We start from the raw sequence: 22,884 nt of genomic DNA, 5'->3' as shown, positions 1-22,884 counted from the left end.
CACACTTGAGGGTACCACCTCAGTGACAAGAGGGTTACTGCTCCAGTTACAGTTACGTACATTTTTTCTGAGAGTGCTGTGTGGAAAAATATCCCTGCAGATTTCTTTGAAAAACTGTAATAAATGCAAACAGTGAGCACACCAAATGCTGAAACCTTTGATATGACATGTAGTTGTTGAGGCTTCTGTAGACATGCAGTCAGACTAGTACCATTTTCCTGGCAACCCAGTCAGACTCATCCATCAGATTGCCAGACAGGGAAGCGTGATTTGTCACTCCAGAGAACACGTCTCCACTGCTCTAGAGTCCAGTGGGGGTGCTTTACACCACTCAATTCGACGCTTTGCATTGCGCTTGGTGATGTAAGGCTTGGATGCAGCTGTTCAGCTGAGGAAACCCATGAAGCTCTCTACTCTGTTCTTGAGCTAGTCTGCAGGCCACATGAAGTTTATAGGTCTGTAGTGATTAACTCTGTGTAAAGTTGGTGCCCTCTGTGCTCTACGCACTTCAGCATCGTCATTTTACATGGCCTACCACTTCGTGGCTGAGTTGCTGTCATTCCCAATCACTTCCACTTTATTATAATAAAACTGACAGTTGACTGTGGAATATTTAGTAGCGAGGAAATTTCACGACTGGGCTTGTTGCATGTTATCATGCTGGAATTCACTGAGCTCCTGAGAGCGACCCATTCTTTCACAAATGTTTGTAGAAGCAGTCTGCATGCCTAAGTGCTTGATTTTATACACCTGTGGCCATAGAGGTGATTGTAACACCTGAATTCAATGATTTGGATGAGTGAGTGAATAAGTTTTTTTGGGAATATAGTGTATTTTGACTGGAAATTAAATGATTGAAAGGCAAAAGGATTGAAGAGTCCCAGACGACAGTTTAGCCCACCCATTCAACTTGATTGTATAAGGAGCATGTCAGCCTGGAGTGTGTGTGATATTGTTCCTTTCCGTTCCTTTTCTTATTGGCCTAAGACTAAGAGTAAATGATCATGCACAGGCTTAAACTTTTCTGAACAAGATGCTGACACTGTTTTTAGTGTGCTAATATAAATGTTATTTATCTTCAGTTTCTGTGAAATACATTGGCAAAGTTCTCCAGGAATTGTCATGATCAGAACAGAAATAAACCATTCCAGTTGATAACTGTTCTGAGCTGTTCTCCTTGGTGCAGGGATGAGCTCTGACAGAGTAAATTCCTCAATAGACTGCATGCACTTGCTGGGATCTTTCTGTACCAGCCATAAGTAAAGGTCCAATTAACCCAAGAGCCCCCAACCTGTCATGAGCCAGAGAAATCGATGCTTTAAAAAGGCCATAGTTTTAAAAAGTGCACACAATGGCCAAAAGCAGTATGTTTCCAGTGTTTTCTGCAGTGGCCACTTGTCAGTTGGCGGATTAGTTTCCACTGCCAGCTTGTCTGGTCTTGATTAATTAATCTATACAAAAAGGATGTTTTTCTTTGGTCACAAAACACCACTATGATAGCAGTTAATCATGAGGCATCGTTCATTTTTTATAACGACATACATAACTGAGGGTTGAGAATCCAGAGGTGAATTACAGTTATTAGTGAAGTAGCAGATGCTTTTTATTTGATGGTAGAAAAACATTATTTCTGCTTTTTCCTTCAACTCAAAGCATCTGAAAAAATATGAATAAATGAAAAGTCTCATCTTGAGTTAAATAGCAGCACTTAATAATTAAAGTTGAGCTAATTACACTATCAGGTGGCTGTGCAGGCGACTGTAGAAGTTATGCAATATGAATTGTCTGTGACTGCAGGTTATGCAGCTATTTCGAGGACAATGGCAGGTCGGGCGAAACAGACATATTGCAATTTCACAGTCAATTCCACAGAAAAGCCAGTGACCCATTTTCACATGTTAACACAAACATCTATCTGGACCCTGTCAGGCATTGCACCAAAAGCATGAAGAGTTCATTGACATCTTTAATGAGAGAGGATTACAGCAGGCTCTGCTCCTCTTCATCAATGTTAATGAGTCAAGAGTCTGCTAATTGTGATAAAACAGGTTAACAAAATCAGACTGGTTGAGTAGGGTCAGTAATCCAATATAGGATTCATTTCATTATTCAATGACAGAGATTGTAGAAATGCTGACTTATGTCAGGTTTTCTCTGTGCTGATGAAAGGAAAAGCCCTTCCTCACTGTACAGAGAAAAAGTACAGAAGATAAAAAGCCCTCTATAAAGCTGGCATATTTAAAATTATAATACAATATGCAAAATGGCCATACAGCCTTAAGTTTTGTTTTCAATTTTGTGCTCATATATATAGATTTGGACTCATTAATTCCATTTACATTTGCCATTTGGCGCAATAGTATTGACATTTGATTTTATTCATTTTATTCATTTTCAATTTTATCTAAAGTTAAACGTATTTCCAGAACTGTGTACTCATGCCTTATGTGTCAAAATTATGATTAAAAAGTAATTTAACTAATTTGCATTTGCACTCTCTGGTAATGTTTTTGAAATTATATTATCAAAGTGAACAAGCTGGAAAGAGGGCAAAATTCAGATGTAAATGGCAAACAGCACCTCTCCTATTTCAATTACCTATCCTCACCTACTGCATTCGTTGTGTGGCCAAATGCCTTTGAAAATGCATTTGACTTCATGTAGATGAAGAGACTTCCACCTGTAATTATAGACTTCCACCTGTAAGTCACCTCATTAGGTGTGGCCAACATCAGCTGTCAGTCACTCCGTCAGGCAGATTCAGCAGAAAAGGCTTTATCTGAACCATAAAGTATTGATAGCAACAAGCTGTGATAGCTTTAATGCTCTGAGCTCAGAGTTGAGAGCACCATCCTGACTTTTTGGGTGAAATTCCCACTTGAGGTGATGTTTTATCGGATTGGGGAACTTCCAAGTTACAGGTCAAATGCTGCATTAGTTTTGTTATATATTCATTTGCATGCACCCATGAGGACATTAAGGCTGTATGGGCATAAGTCTTCAAATCTGGACTTTTTTGGTTTACAGTATTGGATTTTGTAATCACTCATAGTTTTGCTGCCTCTGAATCACGATGGAAATATCACATTTGTTGGATGAGCATGCATGAACACCACCACAATATCAAAATTACTCAGATCATTCAATACCCTTGACTTTCTGGGTTGGGTGCATACCAACAAAAAAGTAGTTGTACCTGCTGATAGTTGTATTGTAAACTGTAAGGTATTCAGCAGCCATGAATACGCTATGAAAATGCTATGAGATGCTTTAACTTAGATAAAATAAATACTCATCTAAGGCGCATTCTCTGCTCTTTACAAAGCTGTGCAAAATTTGCTCTCTTTGATGACAGAAAAAAAACAAAAAAAACATAATTCTCATCTTGTTTCCTTTCAAAACCACTTGAACGCATATGATATCATACCCATAACCTCACAAGTCTTAAGTAGGAACTTATTTGGAGGACTTGAAGGGAGCATTTAAACTGTTGGGCTGCATACACAAACTGTTTTTTATTTTATTTTATTTTACACCAAGTACAAACTGCAAGACACAGAGAACATATAAACACAAATAAAACACAATACTTACTGCACAGTCAAACTGCTCTATGTTCGTCCTTCTCTCTGTGCGTGCACACATTAATGTCACTCCAAAATCTTTAAAAGACTTTCTGGGTACCCTCTCATGTCCTCCACTGGAAGTTGCTTCAGCAGGTATTTTAAGTGGCTCCTCTCACCTCCCCCAGTATTTGGAAAGTCGGTAAGAAAAAGCAATAATTTTCAAGGTTTTTGGATTGAGCCTTTATGCTACTAGTAGACCTTTCTCACAGTCACTGTAACATCACTTCTGACTGTATATAGTAGAATATCAACCTTCTGCTTGCACAGTTTAACAGATCAGTAATGGAGGGTCGTAGGTTTTCAGCCTCCCTCAAAAATGTTACTTTGGCCTCAGTGTGGCCAATAGGAGAGCTGCTGGTGTGTCTGTTAGTCCCTCCAACATGGATGAAAGGCTAGTTTGACTTGGTCAAGGTGCATCGCGTCGTGCAAAAGTTGAAAACGTTTGAGCTTTATCAGACCCCGCATGCCTGCTGCAGTGGTAAACATCTGTGCTGAGCAGCCTGTTGCAAATAGTCTGTTTGAAAAAGCAGCAGTGAATCTGCTGTTGAACTGCGAGGAACTCGTCTGTGGCAAGTTTTGCAAAGTGAGGAAAAGAGAAGAAGTACAGCAGATCTTTATGTTCAACACCACATCACACAGTCCTAAACAGATCAACTAAAGAAACTTGCACTTATTGCACTTCATTTTGGAAAAGAAAAATCCACCAGGTTCAATTCTTTACACTCCGCGCATGTTAAACGTACCACCTTAAACAGAGCAACTACTAAAGAGACACAGCATTGTATTTCTACATGAAAGTGAAAAGTGGTGCAGGGCATTCAACGTCTAATTCTCAAGGTTTTTAAATAAACCTCCATGTCTCAGTGTCTTGGATGGTTTATATGCCAATGAATTAACATTTCTTTTTTTGAGCTGAGCATTTTTGAACACAAATACAAGCTAAACTGTCCTACAGCCCCGCATTAGTTCTTCGGGTCATTTTTACCTGCCTTCTTTTCTGATCTGTTACCTTGTTAAAAATGACACATTTTGAAAAATGAGCAGATGACCTTGAACATTTTTTTACCTAATTGAGTTTCCACTCAATTGAAACTAATTGAGTGGAAACTCAAGTAAGGATGTTTCATTGAATCATTGGTGCATTTATTCTGGCCAGTAGTCTCAGCCATTGTTTACAATAATACCAGAAGTCATTTGACACTACTGTTTATGCTTCTGCATTAATGAACGCAGAAGTGTGAGAATGGTCTAATGGCTGCCTAGTGTCAGACCTGTCAGACCCATTGATTACAAAATCCAGGACCAGAAACAAGACTCAAGGTCAAGAGTTGAAGACATCTGCTGTAGTATCCCATTTCTCATTTCAGATGCCTTCAGTGAGGTATGCATCAGTGAGGCCTCAGCATCAGTTCCCTGACTTAGAGGTGAGGTCCAGTCAGAGAGGGTGATTCCATTTACAGCTGTTTAAAGGCCTTTACACCTAGCAGAGAAAACGATATTCATCCATCCATCCATTCATCCATTTTCCAAGCCGCTTCTCCCTCAGGGTCACGGGGGGGCTGGAGGGGGGTGCTGGAGCCTATCCCAGCAGTCATCGGGCGGAAGGCAGGATAGACCCTGGACAGGTAAAACGATATTCAAGTGTGAGTTAATGCATTTATTTATTAGCCTGCATGTCTGAAGAGTCACTCTCAGATGCACACTTCTAAACCTTGAGCCCTCAAGGTCTCTTGCCACCTTTGTCTGATGCATATGGCGTCAGTTAAGTGCAGTCTTTAAGGAGGACCACAGGACCACAGTGCTCATGCTGCTTTCAGGTTTTCCCAGTTTTATATACAGAATGAGTTTCCTGACAGGAGCCACCGCATTAATGCCTTTCGAAGCCGGATGAAGTCAAGGTGTAGGAAAGATGCAAACAGTCAAATGATGGAAAGCAATCTGATTATTAAATATAATGAATGTCTGGTAATCTGGCACATTAATACTTAAAACATAGACAAATACTTAAAACAGCGGCAATGCACATTAACTATGTTGGCAGGTTATTTATTAAGTCCTTATTCAGAACGGTCACAGCAGAGGGCACAAATGGTTATTTGTACCCATTCTTCCTAGCTAGTGGGGCCTTAAATCTTCTGCTCGCTGGCAGCAGCTGGAATGATGAATGAAGGGAGTGGGTAGGGTCGTTGTAGGAGGACTGGCAATGATAAAGTGAATTTTAAACATGTACAGTTAGCCCACGTTTTATTTCTATGAGTTCAAAACACCAGAAAAGTAGGCCAAATCAGAGAGATGCCAGCTAGCTAATAAACAATACCTATTTCTCACATAAACCACATGGGTGAACCACTCCCTCCTCAGAGAAAACTACCCCCCTCATTGCACTTTAGGGTGACTTTTGGAATAGGGCTTAAGGGTGATGGACTGCCACAATAAAGCTTTCCAGCACATGTATCCTGCCTCAAAGCCTCATGCAAAATAGAGGACATCACACCAAATATTGAACGTCTGTCATTCTTGTGATTTGAAAAGCATCTTGTCCTCCTGGCCTTGAAAAAATTCTTTGTGATCTTTTCTACACTTTATCTCTGCTGTGTGGTTCATTATTCTGGTAATCATTTCCTTTTCTGCTGAGAACTGTATGGAATCATTTGAATATTTTGTGTTTTGACCAAATTTGCAAAGAGCAAATATAACTTTATATCCTAGAGTCATGTAGATTTGTGAAATAATCATCTCTATTCTATGTGAAACATAAAGTGGCTGGAGAATTAGAAAACATGGGAGATAAACGATACGGAAAGTAATAACAAGTAATATTAAATTTACATAGCTCTTCTATGAAACGTTAGACCCAGGTCAGAGTCATAGCGAAAAGGTTCATGCACCAACCAGTGCTTGCTCTGTTTTTGGAGCTTTCCTGTGCAAATGGAATCTGGGACTTTCTTCTAAGATTATATTAAGACTTTATTTGGTGTATGGAGGAACAGCAAAGTAAGAATTGCATTGTACAGTGTAACTGCGTGTTCTGCTGTGCATATGACAATAAAACTCTTGAATCTCAAGTGTATCAGAAATTGAATTTTAAGTGTTTTTATAAAGTTTTAATAAAGTTATGAACTGCCAGTTTGCCATATCACATTTGTCACTGCTTAATGGCTATGTGGGGATTAACTAATAAACAGGTCCATACAGATATCTGATTCATGGCTACATATGCACATATATCATAAAGGGCCATTGGACATCTGTACTTAATATCTGGAACATAAGTGAGAAATATGCGTTGGACATAGGGGCGTCCATATATGCTGATATAAGTAACTCATTTGAAATCCACGTATTGCCATATTTCACATTTCCGTATGGGGAACTCCAGAGAGGAAGAAAAGGCGCGCGCTGTTGAATGTTACACGTCCAAATGATGCTGTGAGCTGTTCAGTGAATTTGAAGAAGTCTGTGGATTAAAGGAGTGAAGTTTGTGGACTGACACTGTGACGAGTTTCTCGTCACCCTCTCTCTTTCCCTCCCTCAGCGCTGTCGTGTCTCTCCCGTAGTAAATCCGGAACCCGTCTGTCCCGGTCAGAGCCAGTATGGCGTTCGACAATCCAGTTTCATAACCTGGAGGGAGGCGGAGTCGGGATGTGTTCCAATGCGCGTGCTCGCGTCCTACCTAGTATGTAGAATTCGAACTACGCTTCGCGGGCTCATACAGTTCAGCCGCTGACAGAAGTCTTTGCGGTAGCAGGTCGGCCTAGGAGGAATTCCAGCAGCTAGCTGAGCGTTCGTCCACGTGCCGGGCAAGACTTCAAGTTCAAGTTACTCCCTGGATAAGCGTTCTAGCCCGCGTATTGGAGCACAGCCCGCGGGGTGTTCTGGAAGCAGGAATATCGCTGAGGAACGGCGGCGCGAGCAGAGCAGAGGGAAAGTAGAGCAACAGTGAAGTAAGAGGAGGAGAGCGGGAGGGTGGGAGAAACGGAGGGACGGACTTAGCCGAGCCGAGCCGAGCCGAGCCGAGCTCACGAGTCCTAGTGCCTCTCGGAAGGTAGGCGCGCGCGCTTGTGTACGAAACGCAGCGCCTGAACGCGACGAATTGCGCGCTTAGCGTGAGCGAGGCGCGCGGCTCTTCCCGGAGCCAGTCAGCGAGGGAGTTTGCTGCAGTTTGAAGCGTCACGCGGCTCTTAACCACTTTGACCGCGGACGGGAGAGCTGTGACTGTGAATGTGGCGAGTTGTTTGTACCGCTTAAAGCTCGCTGACTGTTGGTGCTGAAGCGGCGGATTAGGGGGCCGGGGAAACAAGGCTAAGGTGGGGCAGAAGAGAGTGAAACGGGGCTGAGCCCTCACTTATCTGCCCCCCTCCCTCCGCCCCCACCTTCTCTCTCTCTCTCTCTCTCTCTCTCTCTCTCTCTCTCTCTCTCTCTCTCTCCCCAACTGAATCACTCCCACGGAGCTTTTTGGGAGAAGAAGAAGGAAAAGCAATCATTTTCCGCTCGTTGGAATCTGGAGAGCGCTCAGAGCGTCTGCGGGAGATTTCTGCCTCACTCTCGGCTCACAAAACTAGCTCCACCAGTGGCCGTAATCCTTTGGTATTTACCGTTGTGGACACATCTTGCTTTCTTTCGGGGAGTGAATTCCCCCGTGGTGTTGTTGGACCATGGCCGACGACGACGTGCTCTTTGAAGATGTTTACGAGCTGTGCGAGGTCATTGGAAAGTAAGTGTTCACTCTGCAAACCTCTTGGCAGTTGTGCGTGCACAGTTGTGTGAGGGGTTCATTGTGTTGTTTCCTCGTTTTCTGCCTAATCTCATTTGGTGGCGGTGAAAGGGCTGTTATAGTTCACATTACGGCGCTGCTGTGGTGCAGCCACCAGCTCCAAAACCACTCCTGGAACTAACCGTCCAGCCTTCGAGCGCTGTGTGATATTGACAGCTACATTCATTGACTGCCGTTAGACACTGTGAACGGTGCTGGGGCCGTTTATCTCTTTTTCTGCCTGAAGGCATGGAAGTGGGATTGAGTGTGACGAGGTTTTGTCAGCCTGGTCGGGGTCCTGAGGGAGTGTCTTTTCTGAACGTGCAGCCCTCGGTGCAGGTGGCAAGGTCAAGAGCTTGTTGCTCTGGCAGACTTTGAGGAACCTGTGATTGTCTGCTGTCATGTTGTTTTGCTATGTGCCCTCAAATGTACCTAAAGTAGGGGTCTCAAACTCACCAAATTACACCGGGGGCCAAGTGCATGATCCTCTCAAAAGGGGTGGGGGCACCTAAACTATTGCAAGATTCCATGCTTCATTAGAAAAACAGTCTTTTAAGCAGATCTTGATTAACTTTTTTAGGCTACAAATAAGACACAATGTAAAGAACAGGCTAGCAGGTTTCGGCCAATAATTAGCCAATTGGGATTAAAGCCCATTTTAACCATTTAATAACATTTAGTGTGACTAGATGAAGTATAGCATCAGTACATAAAAAGGTTTTTATGCACTATATTTAAGGACACATTTCCACTTTAAAGAGGCAGAAAGATCATGGGCTGCATGTGGCCCCTGGGGTGCTTGTTTGAGACCCCTGATGTAAAGAGTTATGAGGAACTGAATGAATCCAGCTTGATTTTTTTTTCAGCATTTAAAATGTAATCAAAAGTGAGTGCTGTTTATATGGGGTGATGGTGTGTTTGTGTGGGTGTGGGTGTGTTAGAGGTCCCTGCACATTCTGTTCTATGAGCTGCTTCTTTGTATCTGCTGATCTGAAGTTGTGATCGTGAGGTTCTGTATTTAATGTTCTAATGGTTCAGCTGTTGCAAAAAAACAAGCAAAAAGTTTGTAAGCAAGATGCTCTCAGTTCTTTCCTGCTGTGCTAATCTGCAGTACAAGTTTGGTGACTCTGGAGATTTTGTGACATAAGGGTGGGCCCACACATGTATCAGCAGGCCCAGAAAGTTGAATACACACACTGAAACAAAGCTTTTAGCTGCGTGGTCACACGTGTAAGCATAGAAACAGCTGTACTGGTGGCTGCAGGCATTTTGTTGGAGTTTCAGCCTTAATGTTGTTTCTTTCATTATAAGTTGTACCTTTTTTGAGTTGAAGAGGAACCAGATGAAGACAGCAAGTGATTTCCTTGGACTGGACTCTTCCCTCTTGTATTTCCTCATCTTTCTCATGCTTTATGTATCTCAAATACTCCACCAAATAGGCAAACATTTGTAAGCATTTGTTAGGCCTGTCACAATTATTACATAATCGCTTTATTGCTGTTATTTGAGCATCCTGCAATTATTTTCACAATCATATGTTTACTTTGCCCCAAACACAATTAGAACTGGTACATTTTCATCAGTTGAGGCAAATACATGTAAATAAAAAAAGCAGAACAGGGATTTACTTAGGCACATCATAGGTCTTATGAGCACTGTATAATTTTTGAAAACACGTTTAGAGGGCTGTGGTGAATGTTTGTTTATTTGCTGTTTGTTAGTAACACATTTTGAGGCCTACTGTGAATAATGTTTGATGATTTGACGACAGTCTCTTGTCGGTTAGGAGCTACTAAATATCGACAGTTAGGAAGCAAGAAAGCTAATCAGCTGATCTGGCCACTTTAGGTTTCTACTTTTAATGCAGTTTTTCATAAAAAAGACAACTAAATTGTTAATTGCTTTTAAAGATGTTCCAGTTCAGAGTGTGAAGACTGTGGGTCAACCAATCAGAATAAATAAAATTTCCTTAATACCATGTACTCTTCCAAATTGAGCAGATTTCTGTTGATTTATTTGTATTTTCTTACACATTAGAAGGTGTGAAAGAAATATGATGCATGTCTTTTAACCACCACAATTCTGACCAAAATCAGGTAAAACTGGTTTACATTATGCATGTGACTATTTTGACCAATCAAAATGTAACATTTGCAATTATTAGTATGGAAATGAATTGTCAGTTAAAATTCCATGATCATGGCATTCCTAGTCTTTGTGTCTCGTCGTGCGCTGAGTGATCTACTCTTTTAGCATGTCCACTCTTAGGCCCTTATGTCATCGTTAGACACAGGGGATCTATTAAGCAAATTCACTTCCTCCTCATTCTCCAGGTCCAATCTGTGTATGTGGTACAGATTGCTAATAAAGCACTGGGCAGGCAGCCAAGATGATCTTGCCATGCTACTTTACCGTATCCTGTTGCCAATACATGTCTATTCCCAGCATGTTGACATTGCTTCAATATGGACACTAATAATTTTTTTATTTGTCAGAAATAGCATTCTTATCATAGTTAGATTAATAGGGACTTAGGGTAAGGATGCAGTTGTCAGTGGAAAATTCACAGCACCACAATGTTTGGGGGCTGATCTACTGCAGTGTTTGAGATCAGTGTTGGTATCTGGAGGTGTGGCAGGAGGGGGCGGGGTTTGGGCTGGAAGCTAGCATACAGAAACTCAGTATTTCATTCTTTAAAATGAGTAGGCCTACCATTAACAGAGATTTGCATTAGGCTAACATCTATGTGCTCTGTATCATTACTGACACACACCACTGAATAGAAAGTAACAGCACATTATAGACTAATCTGTGCTTGTATCACCAGAAGCTACATGTCCAAAGAAGCAAACAAAACACTCATGTGGTGCTATTTTTGAACATGCTTCTGCTGGCATGCTACCAGTAGTAAGCAGCAAAAAAGAGACTTGAAGCTTAGAATTACAGCTTGTGCATTCATAGCAACAAATATAAAAGGCCAAGCCTGTTAAACCCATGACCTCAACAGTTTTCTGTGTGCTGCCATGTTTTCTATTGCTTTATAAAAAATGAATGATGCTTCGTTGATTGTTGTATGCATCTTGTTTTATTTCTGAGTGCAGCCAAGATCATTTAGCGCTTATTATTGATTTGTTTACTCACTTGTTTTGCTGTTTTCTGGGTCAAAGAGGTAGTGACACTACCTAAATATTATTTTTTCATGAAAATGTACTCAGCATTTTGCAAGCGTCTCTACAGCAGTGTGGTGCTGAAATGATCAGCAATTTTAGTTTAAAACATGCTTTACTTTACACAGACAGCAAAATTATAGGAAACAGGTACAACCCCAATTCCAATGAAGTTGGGACGTTGTGTAAAACATAAATAAAAACAGAATATGATGATTTGCAAATCCTTTTCCACCTATATTCAATTGAGTACACTACAAAGACAAGATATTTAATGTTCAAACGGATAAACTTTATTATTTTTTGCAAATATTCACTCATTTTGAATTTGATGCCTGCAACACGTTCCAAAGAAGTTGGGACAGGGGCATGTTTACCACTGTGTTACATCACCTTTCCTTTTAACAACACTCAATAAGCGTTTATAAACTGAGGACACTAATTGTTGAAGCTTTGCAGGTGGAATTCTTTCCATGCTTGCTTGTTGTACAACTTCAGTTGCTCAACAGTCCGCGGTCTCCGTTGTCGTATTTTGCGCTTCATAATGCGCCGCCCATTTTCAATTGGAGACAGGTCTGGACTGCAGGCAGGCCAGTCTAGTACCCGCACTCTTTTACTACGAAGCCCCGCTGTTGTAACATGTGCAGAATGTGGCTTGGCATTGTCTTGCTGAAATAAGCAGGGACGTCCCTGAAAAAGACGTTGCTTGGATACAAACCTGTATGTACCTATCAGCATTAATGGTGCCTTCACAGATGTGCAAGTTACCCATGTCATGGGCACTAACACACCCCCACACCATCAGAGATGCTGGCTTTTGAACGCTGCGCTGATAACCGGACAGTCCTTTTCCTCTTTGGCCTGGAGGACACGACGTCCATGATTTCCAAAAACAATTTGAAATGTGGACTCGTCAGACCACAGGACACTTTTCCACTTTGCGTCAGTCCATCTCAGATGAGCTCAGGCCCAGAGAAGCCGGTGGCGTTTCTGGGTGTTGATATATGGCTTTCCCTTTGCATGGCAGAGTTTTAACTTGCACTTTTAGACGGAGCGACGATCTGTGTTCACTGACAGTGGTTTTATGAAGTCTTCCTGAGCCCATGTGGTAATATCCGTCACAGAATGATGTCGGGTTTTTAATGCAGTGCCGCCTGAAGGATCGAAGGTCACGGGCATTCAATGTTGGTTTTGCTGCTTACTTGCAGAGATTTCTCCAGATTCTCTGAATCTTCTGTTGATATTATGGACTGTAGATGATGAAATTCCTAAATTCCTTGTAATTGCACATTGAGAAACGTTGTTCTTAAACTGTTGGACTGTTTGCTCACGCAGTTGTTCAGAAAGTGATGAACCTCACCCCATCCTTACTTGTGAACAACTGAGCCTTTCAGGGATGCTCCCTTTATACCCAATTATGACACTCACCTGTTTCCAGTTAACCTGTTCACCTGTGGAATGTTCCAAACAGGTGTTTTTTTTTTTTTTAACATTCCGCAACTTTCCCAGTCTTTTGTTGCCCCTGTCCCAACTTCTTTGGAACGTGTTGCAGGCATCAAATTCAAAATGAGTGAATATTTGCAAAAAACAATAAAGTTTATCCGTTTGAACATTAAATATCTTGTCTTTGTAGTGTATTCAATTGAATATAGGTTGAAAAGGATTTGCAAATCATCATATTCTGTTTTTATTTATGTTTTACACAAAGTCCCAACTTAATTGGGGTTGTAAAAGAAAGTATGTATCTATGGTAGAGTTGTAGCTAAACTGTTTTGTTGCAGCCCTAGTGAGTCATATATTCTCAGCCTATGTTGATAGGACAGAATTACTCAGCTGGATAAAATAAGTCAAAGGTTAAGACTGTCCAGTTGGACTGTGCTGTCTGCTGATCTGTAACTTTTGGCTTAAGCCACTTAGCTAACAGAGAAGTCTCATATTGCACTGAGCCTGTATTGTTGCTCAGGGATTCATTGCAGTCACACCAAGACCAAAACGTAGGAGCTGAGTGATGCTGTTGTTTGGAGCACTAATGCGCTAATAGCCTGAGACTGATGCCAGGAGGATGTAGCAGTCTAATGGCATTTTGCTGATGCATGGAAGAGTCAGCAAAGCAGTACAAGCTGGAGGCATAGGTCTCAGTTTGCTGTCCAGCAGTTTTATTCCAATCAATTTCAAACCTGACAATTAAACTACACAAAACAGGATTAAGCCTTTAAAATCTATATGCAACAAGATTAGCTGTAGCAGATATAAGGTTGATTGTACAACCTGTGTGCCCTTTAATACGTCAAGCAAACTGAGGTTCTGCATTTGCATTCTCACCTAACTGAAACACCCAGGCCAGATGAAGTCTGCATGTTCTACGGAGAGAGACCCCCCCCCCCACAGTGGAAAATGACCATACAGAATTATGATACGGCTTCCTGCAGGCTAGTCTGCGGTGAGGCGAACAGGCATGCCTGTGGCTTTGTAGGAGCCTTTTTATTAGATTGCTGGTCCCATAAGGAAGGGCACTACCAGCCGTTTAAGATGGCTGACTTTCATCTAAGTTGCCCATCCCTGAAAAAATGAGCCTAATGAAGAAAACGGCCTAGCATACATTCCACTACTCACCCTCTAGAGGCACGTGCTCCTCTGTGTTTTCAGAGCGAACCTCTGAATGCAGATAGTGAGGTCACTAGTGTGTGTCACTTTGATTTGAGGACAAGAGGCATTCACTTCTGGGGACACCAGTTGAATGACATCCTGGAGCGGCCAGTTTGGAGCAAATGCTGGCAAATGACAAGCATGACTTAGTTTGACAGTGTTGTGACTTTATGCAGCTTCGCATTACTCTGAGCTCCATCACTAGCAGGCTGTACAGTGGTGACATGGGGTGTTGTGCTCATTTTGAATACTCAGTGTTTTACCACAGTTATGGGTACACTTTCTGTAAGGCAGCATTCGTAAAGCTGCATGACACCTACAAAACGTTTGTAATCAACTGTGACCTATGTAAACCTATGTAGACATTTAGAAAGACTTATTCCAAAAAGCACCAATTGACGGAAAGGCTGTTTTTGTCAAGTTTGATGTTTTTCATCTCAGTAAGAATTATAAAAACTGACATTGTTGAAATAAGGCTTTAGAAATGTTTCTGTAAGGTTTTCATCAGTTGTCTAAAAAGGGTTGTGTAGGTGTCAAGAACACTACCCTTAAGTAAAGTGATACCAGTAAATAAAAGTGCCAAGGTTCTTCTTTGGAGTGATGAGATATAAAGGTATAAAGGTTTTTACTTAGACAGCATGTCAAAGCCAAAAAAACATTTAGGAACCTTTACTTTTAAGAGTGTAGGAGATGGTAACCTCAGATGGTAACATTTACACACACACACACACACACACACACACACACACACACACACACACACACACACACATTATAAATATATATATATAATGTGTGTGTAAATGTTATAGAAAATAAGGAGTTTTAAGTGAAATGTTACAATTAAAATAGTGAACACATTTTATGATAAATGTACTTATGTTCAAAACTGCTGGGACAAGAGAAAACTGTAAGGGAGATTTATTCACTCACAATTCACTCTAAATAATCTGTTAAACAGAAGAATAATAGCCGGATAAACGCCTGAATCCGATTACACTCCAATCAGAAGGTATAAGTACGTTCTGCGCATGCACGCCGCGTCATAGTGAAAGGTTTATACCGTTCAACATGGCGGAGCAGAAACTGGTCTGCAGAGGAGACGAGGTTTATACTCTGGGCTTTAAAAGACGGCGGTGGGACGGACGTCCAGCTTATGTAGAACACGACGTCTTCCTTTATAAGTACATGTAAAGGACGTTTTTCTGAGTCTGACATCAGTTTAAAGCAATTAGAAACACAAGCCCGCCAACTAGAAACTCATCTCACGCCGACTGGACCTCACATGATGTTCGCTGTCATGGTAACGTTTACTCGAAGTGGTTCTCCACGCATGCGCGTCATTTTGCTTCGGATTACTTGTAGTGAGCGTGTAAACGAAGATTTTCCATTGTCGAATAGAGTGTACATATAAACACCTCCGTCTGAATCTGTAATCTGTAGTCTGTTTTCATTGTTTTGTTTTTCGGATTGGCAAAAATCTTTGGATGTAAACACAGAAACTCACTTCTCTACTCTTAATGAGAGACGCCCTGGTCTCTCATATATGGTAGCCATTGGCAAATAATACTCTCTTTAATGGAATAGTTGTTAGTATGTAAAGTGTAGAAGCCACCAGAGATTCTGAAAATGATTGCTTCACAGTGTTCTGAGGGTTTTTTAGTATAGAGATATAGAGTTTTTCTGTTTAAAACCTCATTATTTCTTTAAGATCATGGTCATAAGCAATAATTTTATATCACCTGTTCAGATCCTACGTGAACAATCTAAGAACATATTGTGAAGAAACTGTCTGGCCCTCTTGTGTAGTCCTACATTTAAAGTTGAAGAAAGATTTCAGTTTCACAGGTCATTGACCTTGTGTAGTTTGATTAAGAAGGCCTTTAGAGGAATGTCTAAGCTCCTTTGCAGAGTGTGGTCAAAAAAACCAGTGCAGTATTTCAGTGGCTGCTTAAGTGTCCGAGAGGACTGGCTCTGTTTTTGCTGTCACAAACGTTTTTGGCCGAGTTTTGCCTGAGCACTTGTCCACTGTGGTTTGGAGATGAGGTTTAGCTGAAATGGGACTTTTACACACAATTACACACATCAACGGCAGTATAGTGTTCGCACTCTAGGTGGATTAAATATTTATTCGTTTCGTCTGCCTGGGTAAAAACACCTTTGCAGCTCACTAGGCAAGTAATGATACTCCTTCATTATATGTTTCTTCTTTTGGCTTTTCAGTAATAAAACTCCTTGGTGAATATACATGCATCGTTCACAGGCATTCACAGATGTTGTACAGGTATCTGCTAACATACTTGCACTTAATGTGAATGTGTGCGCTGTGGGGCAGTGTCCAAACCAAAGTATATAGAAGAGTAATTTTCTCTCGCTTCTCGTCAATTAATGCTTACCAGCTGTTTTTGTTGTATTTTAAAGATGGGTCGTATATTTGTAATGTTTGTAAACTCTTTTGCCAGCTGATCCATAAACTGCCCCATTCACTTCTCACTAGTTATGGTTCTTATTAGTATTATTTGGTTCTCCTCTTGACACTGTTTCTACTGGATAGTTAGCCTCAGCTTCAGATGCTCCAGTTCCATGTGGCTGAGTGTCTGAGGCTGAGGCTAGCTGTCCAGTAGCAATGGTGGCTTTGGCACAGAAGGCTGGCCACAGCTATTGGAATAGTCATTTTGCATGTTTATCAAACAGCCTCCTCTTGGCATGGTAAATGGTTCATGGCCAAGTTATATGGTGAAAAGCACTAGAGTCAAGGCAGATGTCTGACTTGCCAGATTACCAGATCAGCATTTGCTTGATGCACAGTTCTGTAAACGTGTGTAGTTAAGATTTTGGGGGCAAGCACGTCGTGGCCTCTGTGAGCTACACTGTCTCTTGAACCCCTTCTCTTCATCAAAAAATGTGTATACTGAATATCATTACGCAAATATTTACCAAAATGCTGATATTTGCTGCTGTTCTTCCATATTTTGTGCGAATGTTTGAAATGGTGAACAGATGTTTTATATGTACATACTAATCATGCGAACATCACCTAAAAATGTTGTCAGCCAGCTTCATTTGCATAAAGTTTTAGCTCCGCTCAGCTTTGAATACCACTCAACTTTGTTCAAGGCACTGCATGCCTTTTAATGCACGGGTCCCATCATGTACGGAGTTTCAGCGTTTGACAGAGCTGTCATTTCCCTAAGAAAATGAATTGGATCTGTTGCAATGCATTGAGTCGCTGGAGAAATGTAAATGCCATGCAAGGCTGTAATAGTTTGAAACTTTTATGATACAACATTATTTAATACAGAAGTTTTGGTTGTTCTTTTTTAGGAATGTCATTTACTGTATTTCAGTATAACAGTTGAAACCATTCCTTTATGTGTCAATACATCACATATGTTTGCATAGCATAAACTGTAACTGTATTCACTTCACAGTGTGGTCTTGCAATCCTGTATAGATAATATAATCCATATTATTATACATATTGTAATCATAATTGTAATCATAATTGTAATCACTGCATCCTAGACTTCTTTCACTTAACTTTCATGTATGCATTGACTAAGATAATTCCTAGAGACAGTTACATGTACTAAAGTGTATAGCCATAGCCTTTGTATGCCTCTGACTTCTTTTTTTAACTTTTTTGTAGTCTTGCTCCAGTTCTTTCCTCACTGAAGAGGCAATTGGTCCTGTCGGTACGACTATCTCAGCTTAATGGATGCTGCTGTACTGAGTGCAAGCAGTACTTTTCAGGTCACCAGCCCTGCTGCCTCATTAAAGATTGCAGCAGACACTGTTTGATTGCTTTCCCAACGTGAGCAGAGTTTTAAGACATCTCCCATGACAAAAGGCTGTAAAACACCCATTTTTCCCTGTGCCTTTTGAAGTGATGGATATGCTCCAATAGTAGTATTATTTTCACTTTCTCCTCCCAAACGGCACTGTGAAAGCTAATGCCTTCTCGCTGCGCTGCACTGTGCAGAGGAAATGTGCCGTAGGTGACCTCTCCCCCTTTACCTGGCTGGTACCAGAGCTGCTGACTGCTGCAGTGTAGCGAGGATGAAGAGTGAGTTGAGTGGAGTTTGTGGAGCACAGCTGTGGCCGTTGGATCTCACGGCCTACTTCTCTCCTCCTGCTCCACAGACTGCAGGTGGGCGCTGCGCATTACTCACCCGCGTGAAGGGGCCACTGTCAGCGGGGTATTGCTATGGGACACTGTGGACTCCTGTGAAACAATGCTTGGGGATCCCGAAGTGTTCCCTACAAATGAATGAATGTGGGGGCACAAAGTTGGTGTTTGAAACTAGGCTCCAACTCTGTTGACTCTATAAGTACGCTTTTGCTATGTTCTTTCCAATGCAGTACTTTACATTTCTGAATGAACTAAAACCACAGCCTCTTGAACCAGACATACACTGTGCAGGTTTAACCTGTTTTTAAGCCAGATTTGGTTGTAGCTGACTGAATTTCAGGGTTGGGCTGAAATGCAGCTTCATGGACCATGGTGCGTAGTGCAGTGTAAGGGGAGAAGCAATTAGCTGTCTCATCAGGCTCTGATTGAGAAGTTGCACAATTGCATGAATTTTTGCCATTTTGAATTGCAATTTTGTTTGAATGTCTTTCAGTTTGAGCAGATCTCAAACACTTTCTTGAAGTCATACACAGAACACATACAAATTCTATGTAGATGAACACACAAAAAAGTTGACAAGATAGTCTGTATGCCAGCTTTGCTCTGTTTGACTAAATGGAATTGTGAGGTATAAAATTGAATATCTTTTTTTTGTCTTTGCAATACAGGCAGTAGAGTGTTTCTTAATATTTTCACCTGGTACTCAGGCGAGTGTGCATGTCCATGTTGCTGCATGCCAATCAGACCCAGTGTTTTCATACAGTGAGCATTTAAATCGTAGGCTTTGACTGTTTTCACCAAAGCACAATGTTTCTAAAATCGCACTGTGCATACCAGGCTTTAAATAGGGATTCAACTGAATATTATTTCTATAATCGATTTAACCTTTAAGCATGGGTTAATAAGTTCCTATCCATATAGCTGCAGGTAGCAAGTATCACTGCAGCCCTTTAATGGGAATGTTGTAGCCATGGTGTATCATACAAATTCCTGTAAGTTGTATTTTTTGTTACAAACCATATTTTATTTTTAACTGAAAAATATAATTTGGGGTTAAGGAATACAAAGTAAAAGCAAGCTATATATCATATCCTTTTATCGTTTTAGTTATCCAGCATAAAAATGTATGCTGAGCCCAGATGAATTGGATTAACATTACAGAGAAGTGTAACACTTATTTGTAGCAGATTACAAATGTAGTAAAATGAACAAAATGCGATCATTTCTGCACATTCTGCTGTTCAAAAGTACAATAAATATGTCATCAAATATTAGTTTGAAATGCCAGTTAAATCTAAAGAACTGACAGTTGCTGGTAATTTGTTTTAAGCAGGTATCAGCTGATACTGATTTGAGATCAGTGTGCATCCCTTACAGTAATGTTGTTTGAAAGTGTGTCAGCTGCTGCAGTTCAGTTCTCTCAGTTGATGTGCTTTTGAGTAATGAATCTTCTCAAAATTCAGCTTCAGTGTGTAACGACTGTGGGCATGACACTGTGTTAAAAAATTCTTACTGCGTCACATTTCAAAAACCTGATTGGCCGGCACTTGCAAAAAATACTTTTCATTTCCATAAATTTGAATTTGCCAGTCAAATTCTGACATCTTATCTAACTAGTCTGCTTAATTCATTTCACTTTGCTGCAGGATTCATTCAATGTTCCATCAGTACAACTAGCGGTTTCTTCTTCTGTAGACCAAATACATAATACAAGCCATATTGCCTCCTGTGCTTCCTGTAGGATATTGCAATCTGTCAATAAGGCCGTCATACCTTTATAGAGCATTATAGACAGGGGCTTTTGTAAGTAAATGACGCTTTGACAAGGAAATGATGCCTCAATCACAAAACAGTCTTTTAAAGTCTATGTCATCAGCTAATAATCAGCTTTGTCAAGTAATCATGACAGCTTTACTCTAAAGGGAAATAAATGCACTCCTGGCATACAACTATGTGTTTTGGTTGTGTGCGTTCTCCAAGACCAAACTCTGTAGCCTGCTTATTTCACCATTGCGTACCTAAATCCTGTTTAAACTCTGTCTTGTGCGTAATGTTAATGCTGCATGATTTTAAAGTCTCCAACTTTGGAAACATAATCTTATTTCTTTATTTCCCTGCTCTGGGGTCTGTGTTCTCCATTTCTGCAACACTAACCCCTCTAGGGTGGTCTCTCTAAGCATCCTGTAGTGTCCCTGGCTGTGTAGATGCCCTGTGAAGCAGCATGTTCTGCTGTGAGGCAGCGTCCTCTCACTTGCAGGGCCATGTTTCGCCCTGTCACTCACCACTCTGGTGCATAGCCTCTGGTGTTGTGCCCTGAGAGACCCTGGCCTTATCTCAGTCTGAGAGCTCTACACACAGCTGTGGTCATATTGACTCCACACGAGCCAAAAACATCCTATTAAAGCTGCCAGGGCACTCACTGTTTTACTCCTTGCCTCTTCTCCTTTAGCCTCTTTCAGGGGCTGTTCTGTTGAAGGCATTCCTAGCTGTTTTGCTGTGGGACATGATAACATTGTGACAATGTGTGTTGTGTAAAAAACAAAAAAAAACAAAAAACTGTATACCAACAAACTGAATGGAACTGAACCTGATCTTAATTGGACTACATTTCCAAGGTAACTTCTCTACAATACAACAGCACTGACTCAAATTCTGCAGTCTTGACAGCTTATTTTGACTTACCATGGCAGAGCAATGTCAGAAAGGAGAATTTGTCATGATTAGGTTGCTACAAGGAATGACTGCCATATTCCAAACTTTCTGGTAGGGCTATTAATACCAGTTATATTTCAATTAGGCATGTACCAATATAAAGATGTAATATAACAACGATTATCTAACCTTCTAATACAGTATATGATATCACAATATGGTATTAGGAATGGAAATAGCATAAAATATTACAGGTAAATACATTGGTTTTCTGGTTGTCATTTTTAATAGCAGTGATGTTATACATTTTGCGGTTTTCTGTAAAAAAAAAAAAAACAAAACAAAACAAATATGTTTGTGTGTTGTGTATTCGTGTATATATATTCATATATATATCTCACTGGCAAAACTGCATAATGTGCGATGAATATCCCATTACTGTCCCGTTACTGTCAGGGCAGAAACGTATATCTCCAAAATGGTAAATTTACAGGAACAGGAAAAGGTGTTGTGGCAGGTTTTTCTTGTAATTTTGTAGCATATATTGCTAAAATATACATAATTTAAGGGCTGTCATGATGAATCAGTAAATAAAAAATTTCCTTCTCCATAAATCGGCAATGCTTAGTTGACAGTTTTCCTGGTGGTTACACCCACCTATGTACATTTTTTTGCCACATAATGTATGTGCATTTTAGAATCAAAGGCTAACTTGCTTAAACTGCTAGATTGATAGCTAATATAGTGACTCCTAATATAAGATTGTGTAGTATTTGAATTATGAACTGAATTGTGTAGTAAGCTGCTGAACACAGCTGTAGGTGGCTGCAGATGTTTCTTGTTTGTTGTGAGCCACCAGTGAGTCCCTACACTGTATGTCGTGTCAGCCCCCATTAGTTCTGTCCCTCTCCAATCAGCCTGGCCTTCCCTCTGTCCCTAAGGCTACATGTGTCACCCCCACCCCCCACCCCCCATTTTTCTCTCTCTCTCTCTCTCTCTCTCTCTCTCTCTCTCTCTCTCTCTCTCTCTCTCTCTCTCTCTCTCTCTCTCTCTCTCTCTCTCTCTCTCTCTCTCTCTCTTTCTCTTTCTTTCTTTCTCTTTCTTTCTTTCTCTTTCTTTCTTTCTCTTTCTCTTTCTCTCTCTCTCTTTCTCTTTCTCTTTCTGATGGTCAGGCACTCTGCCTTGCACCACCACCCATCCATCTTTTTCAGCTGTCCTTGTGTGAGCACATTGTGCCTTCAGTTAAGCCCATCATATTGACTTCATACGTTGTTGCGTCGGATGATGTGGACAGATGCACAATCCTCTCACTCTGTTGTGCTGTTTGCTTGAAAAATATGATGCAGTCTTTGTCACTTGGAGTCACAGCATCATATGTCAGTATTAGCATGCTAAAAGGGCTGCCGCTCCACATTCGGATGAGTACATTTTATATTTCATCTGCAGCTTGCCTGGAGGCGGGAGGAGGAAGGAATTGCTCATTTCTCACAAACAATGGAAGCCTCGAGCCTTGAGCATGGCACTGAAACAGAAGATTTCATATCTCTGCAACACTTTCTCTCCATTTTAAAGTCTTCTGTTAATATTGCATTCCTGCCGATTTCCGTACTTCGCCATATCTGTAATGAGGCTCGCAGTTATTTTGTACTGTCAAAATTGAGATCATAAACAACTCAACATTATGCGGAATTTTAAACGTAGAATATGCTTTATTTTGGCTGTTGCTATGGGCCAGGTTCACACATTCATAATTATTTGCAGTGGTGTTGAGAGATAAAAATCTGCACTGGCCACTGAGGCCACCAAGCCTACAAATCTTGTGGTCAAAATTAAGAATTTGTGGCCAGAATAATAGAAACGTGTTGGTGTATTTTGTGTTTACCAGGACAAGTACCAGAAATCAGTCCC

General features: G+C 40.9%; 1 protein-coding gene across 13 annotated transcripts in view; it reads left to right on the top strand.

Annotated features, from left to right (window-relative positions):
• The first annotated feature begins 7,311 nt into the window (after positions 1–7,311).
• The window catches only part of caska (calcium/calmodulin-dependent serine protein kinase a), a 291,499-nt gene continuing 275,926 nt past the window's right edge, over positions 7,312–22,884 (top strand). For 5 of the 13 annotated variants that reach the window (XM_037539390.1, XM_037539386.1, XM_037539394.1 and 2 more), the window contains exon 1: positions 7,314–8,340. In XM_037539390.1, coding sequence (XP_037395287.1) covers positions 8,282–8,340 — 59 coding nt within the window. In that variant the 5' untranslated portion in view covers positions 7,314–8,281. Of the gene's footprint in view, positions 8,341–22,884 lie in introns of all 13 variants that reach the window. The other 8 variants (XM_037539396.1, XM_037539384.1, XM_037539383.1 and 5 more) reach the window with 4 other exon arrangements.

This window comes from Pygocentrus nattereri, chromosome 6 (genome assembly GCF_015220715.1).
Source record: "Pygocentrus nattereri isolate fPygNat1 chromosome 6, fPygNat1.pri, whole genome shotgun sequence".
In the NCBI taxonomy this organism is placed as follows: domain Eukaryota; kingdom Metazoa; phylum Chordata; class Actinopteri; order Characiformes; family Serrasalmidae; genus Pygocentrus; species Pygocentrus nattereri.
This window is presented reverse-complemented; position numbering and strand designations above follow the sequence as displayed.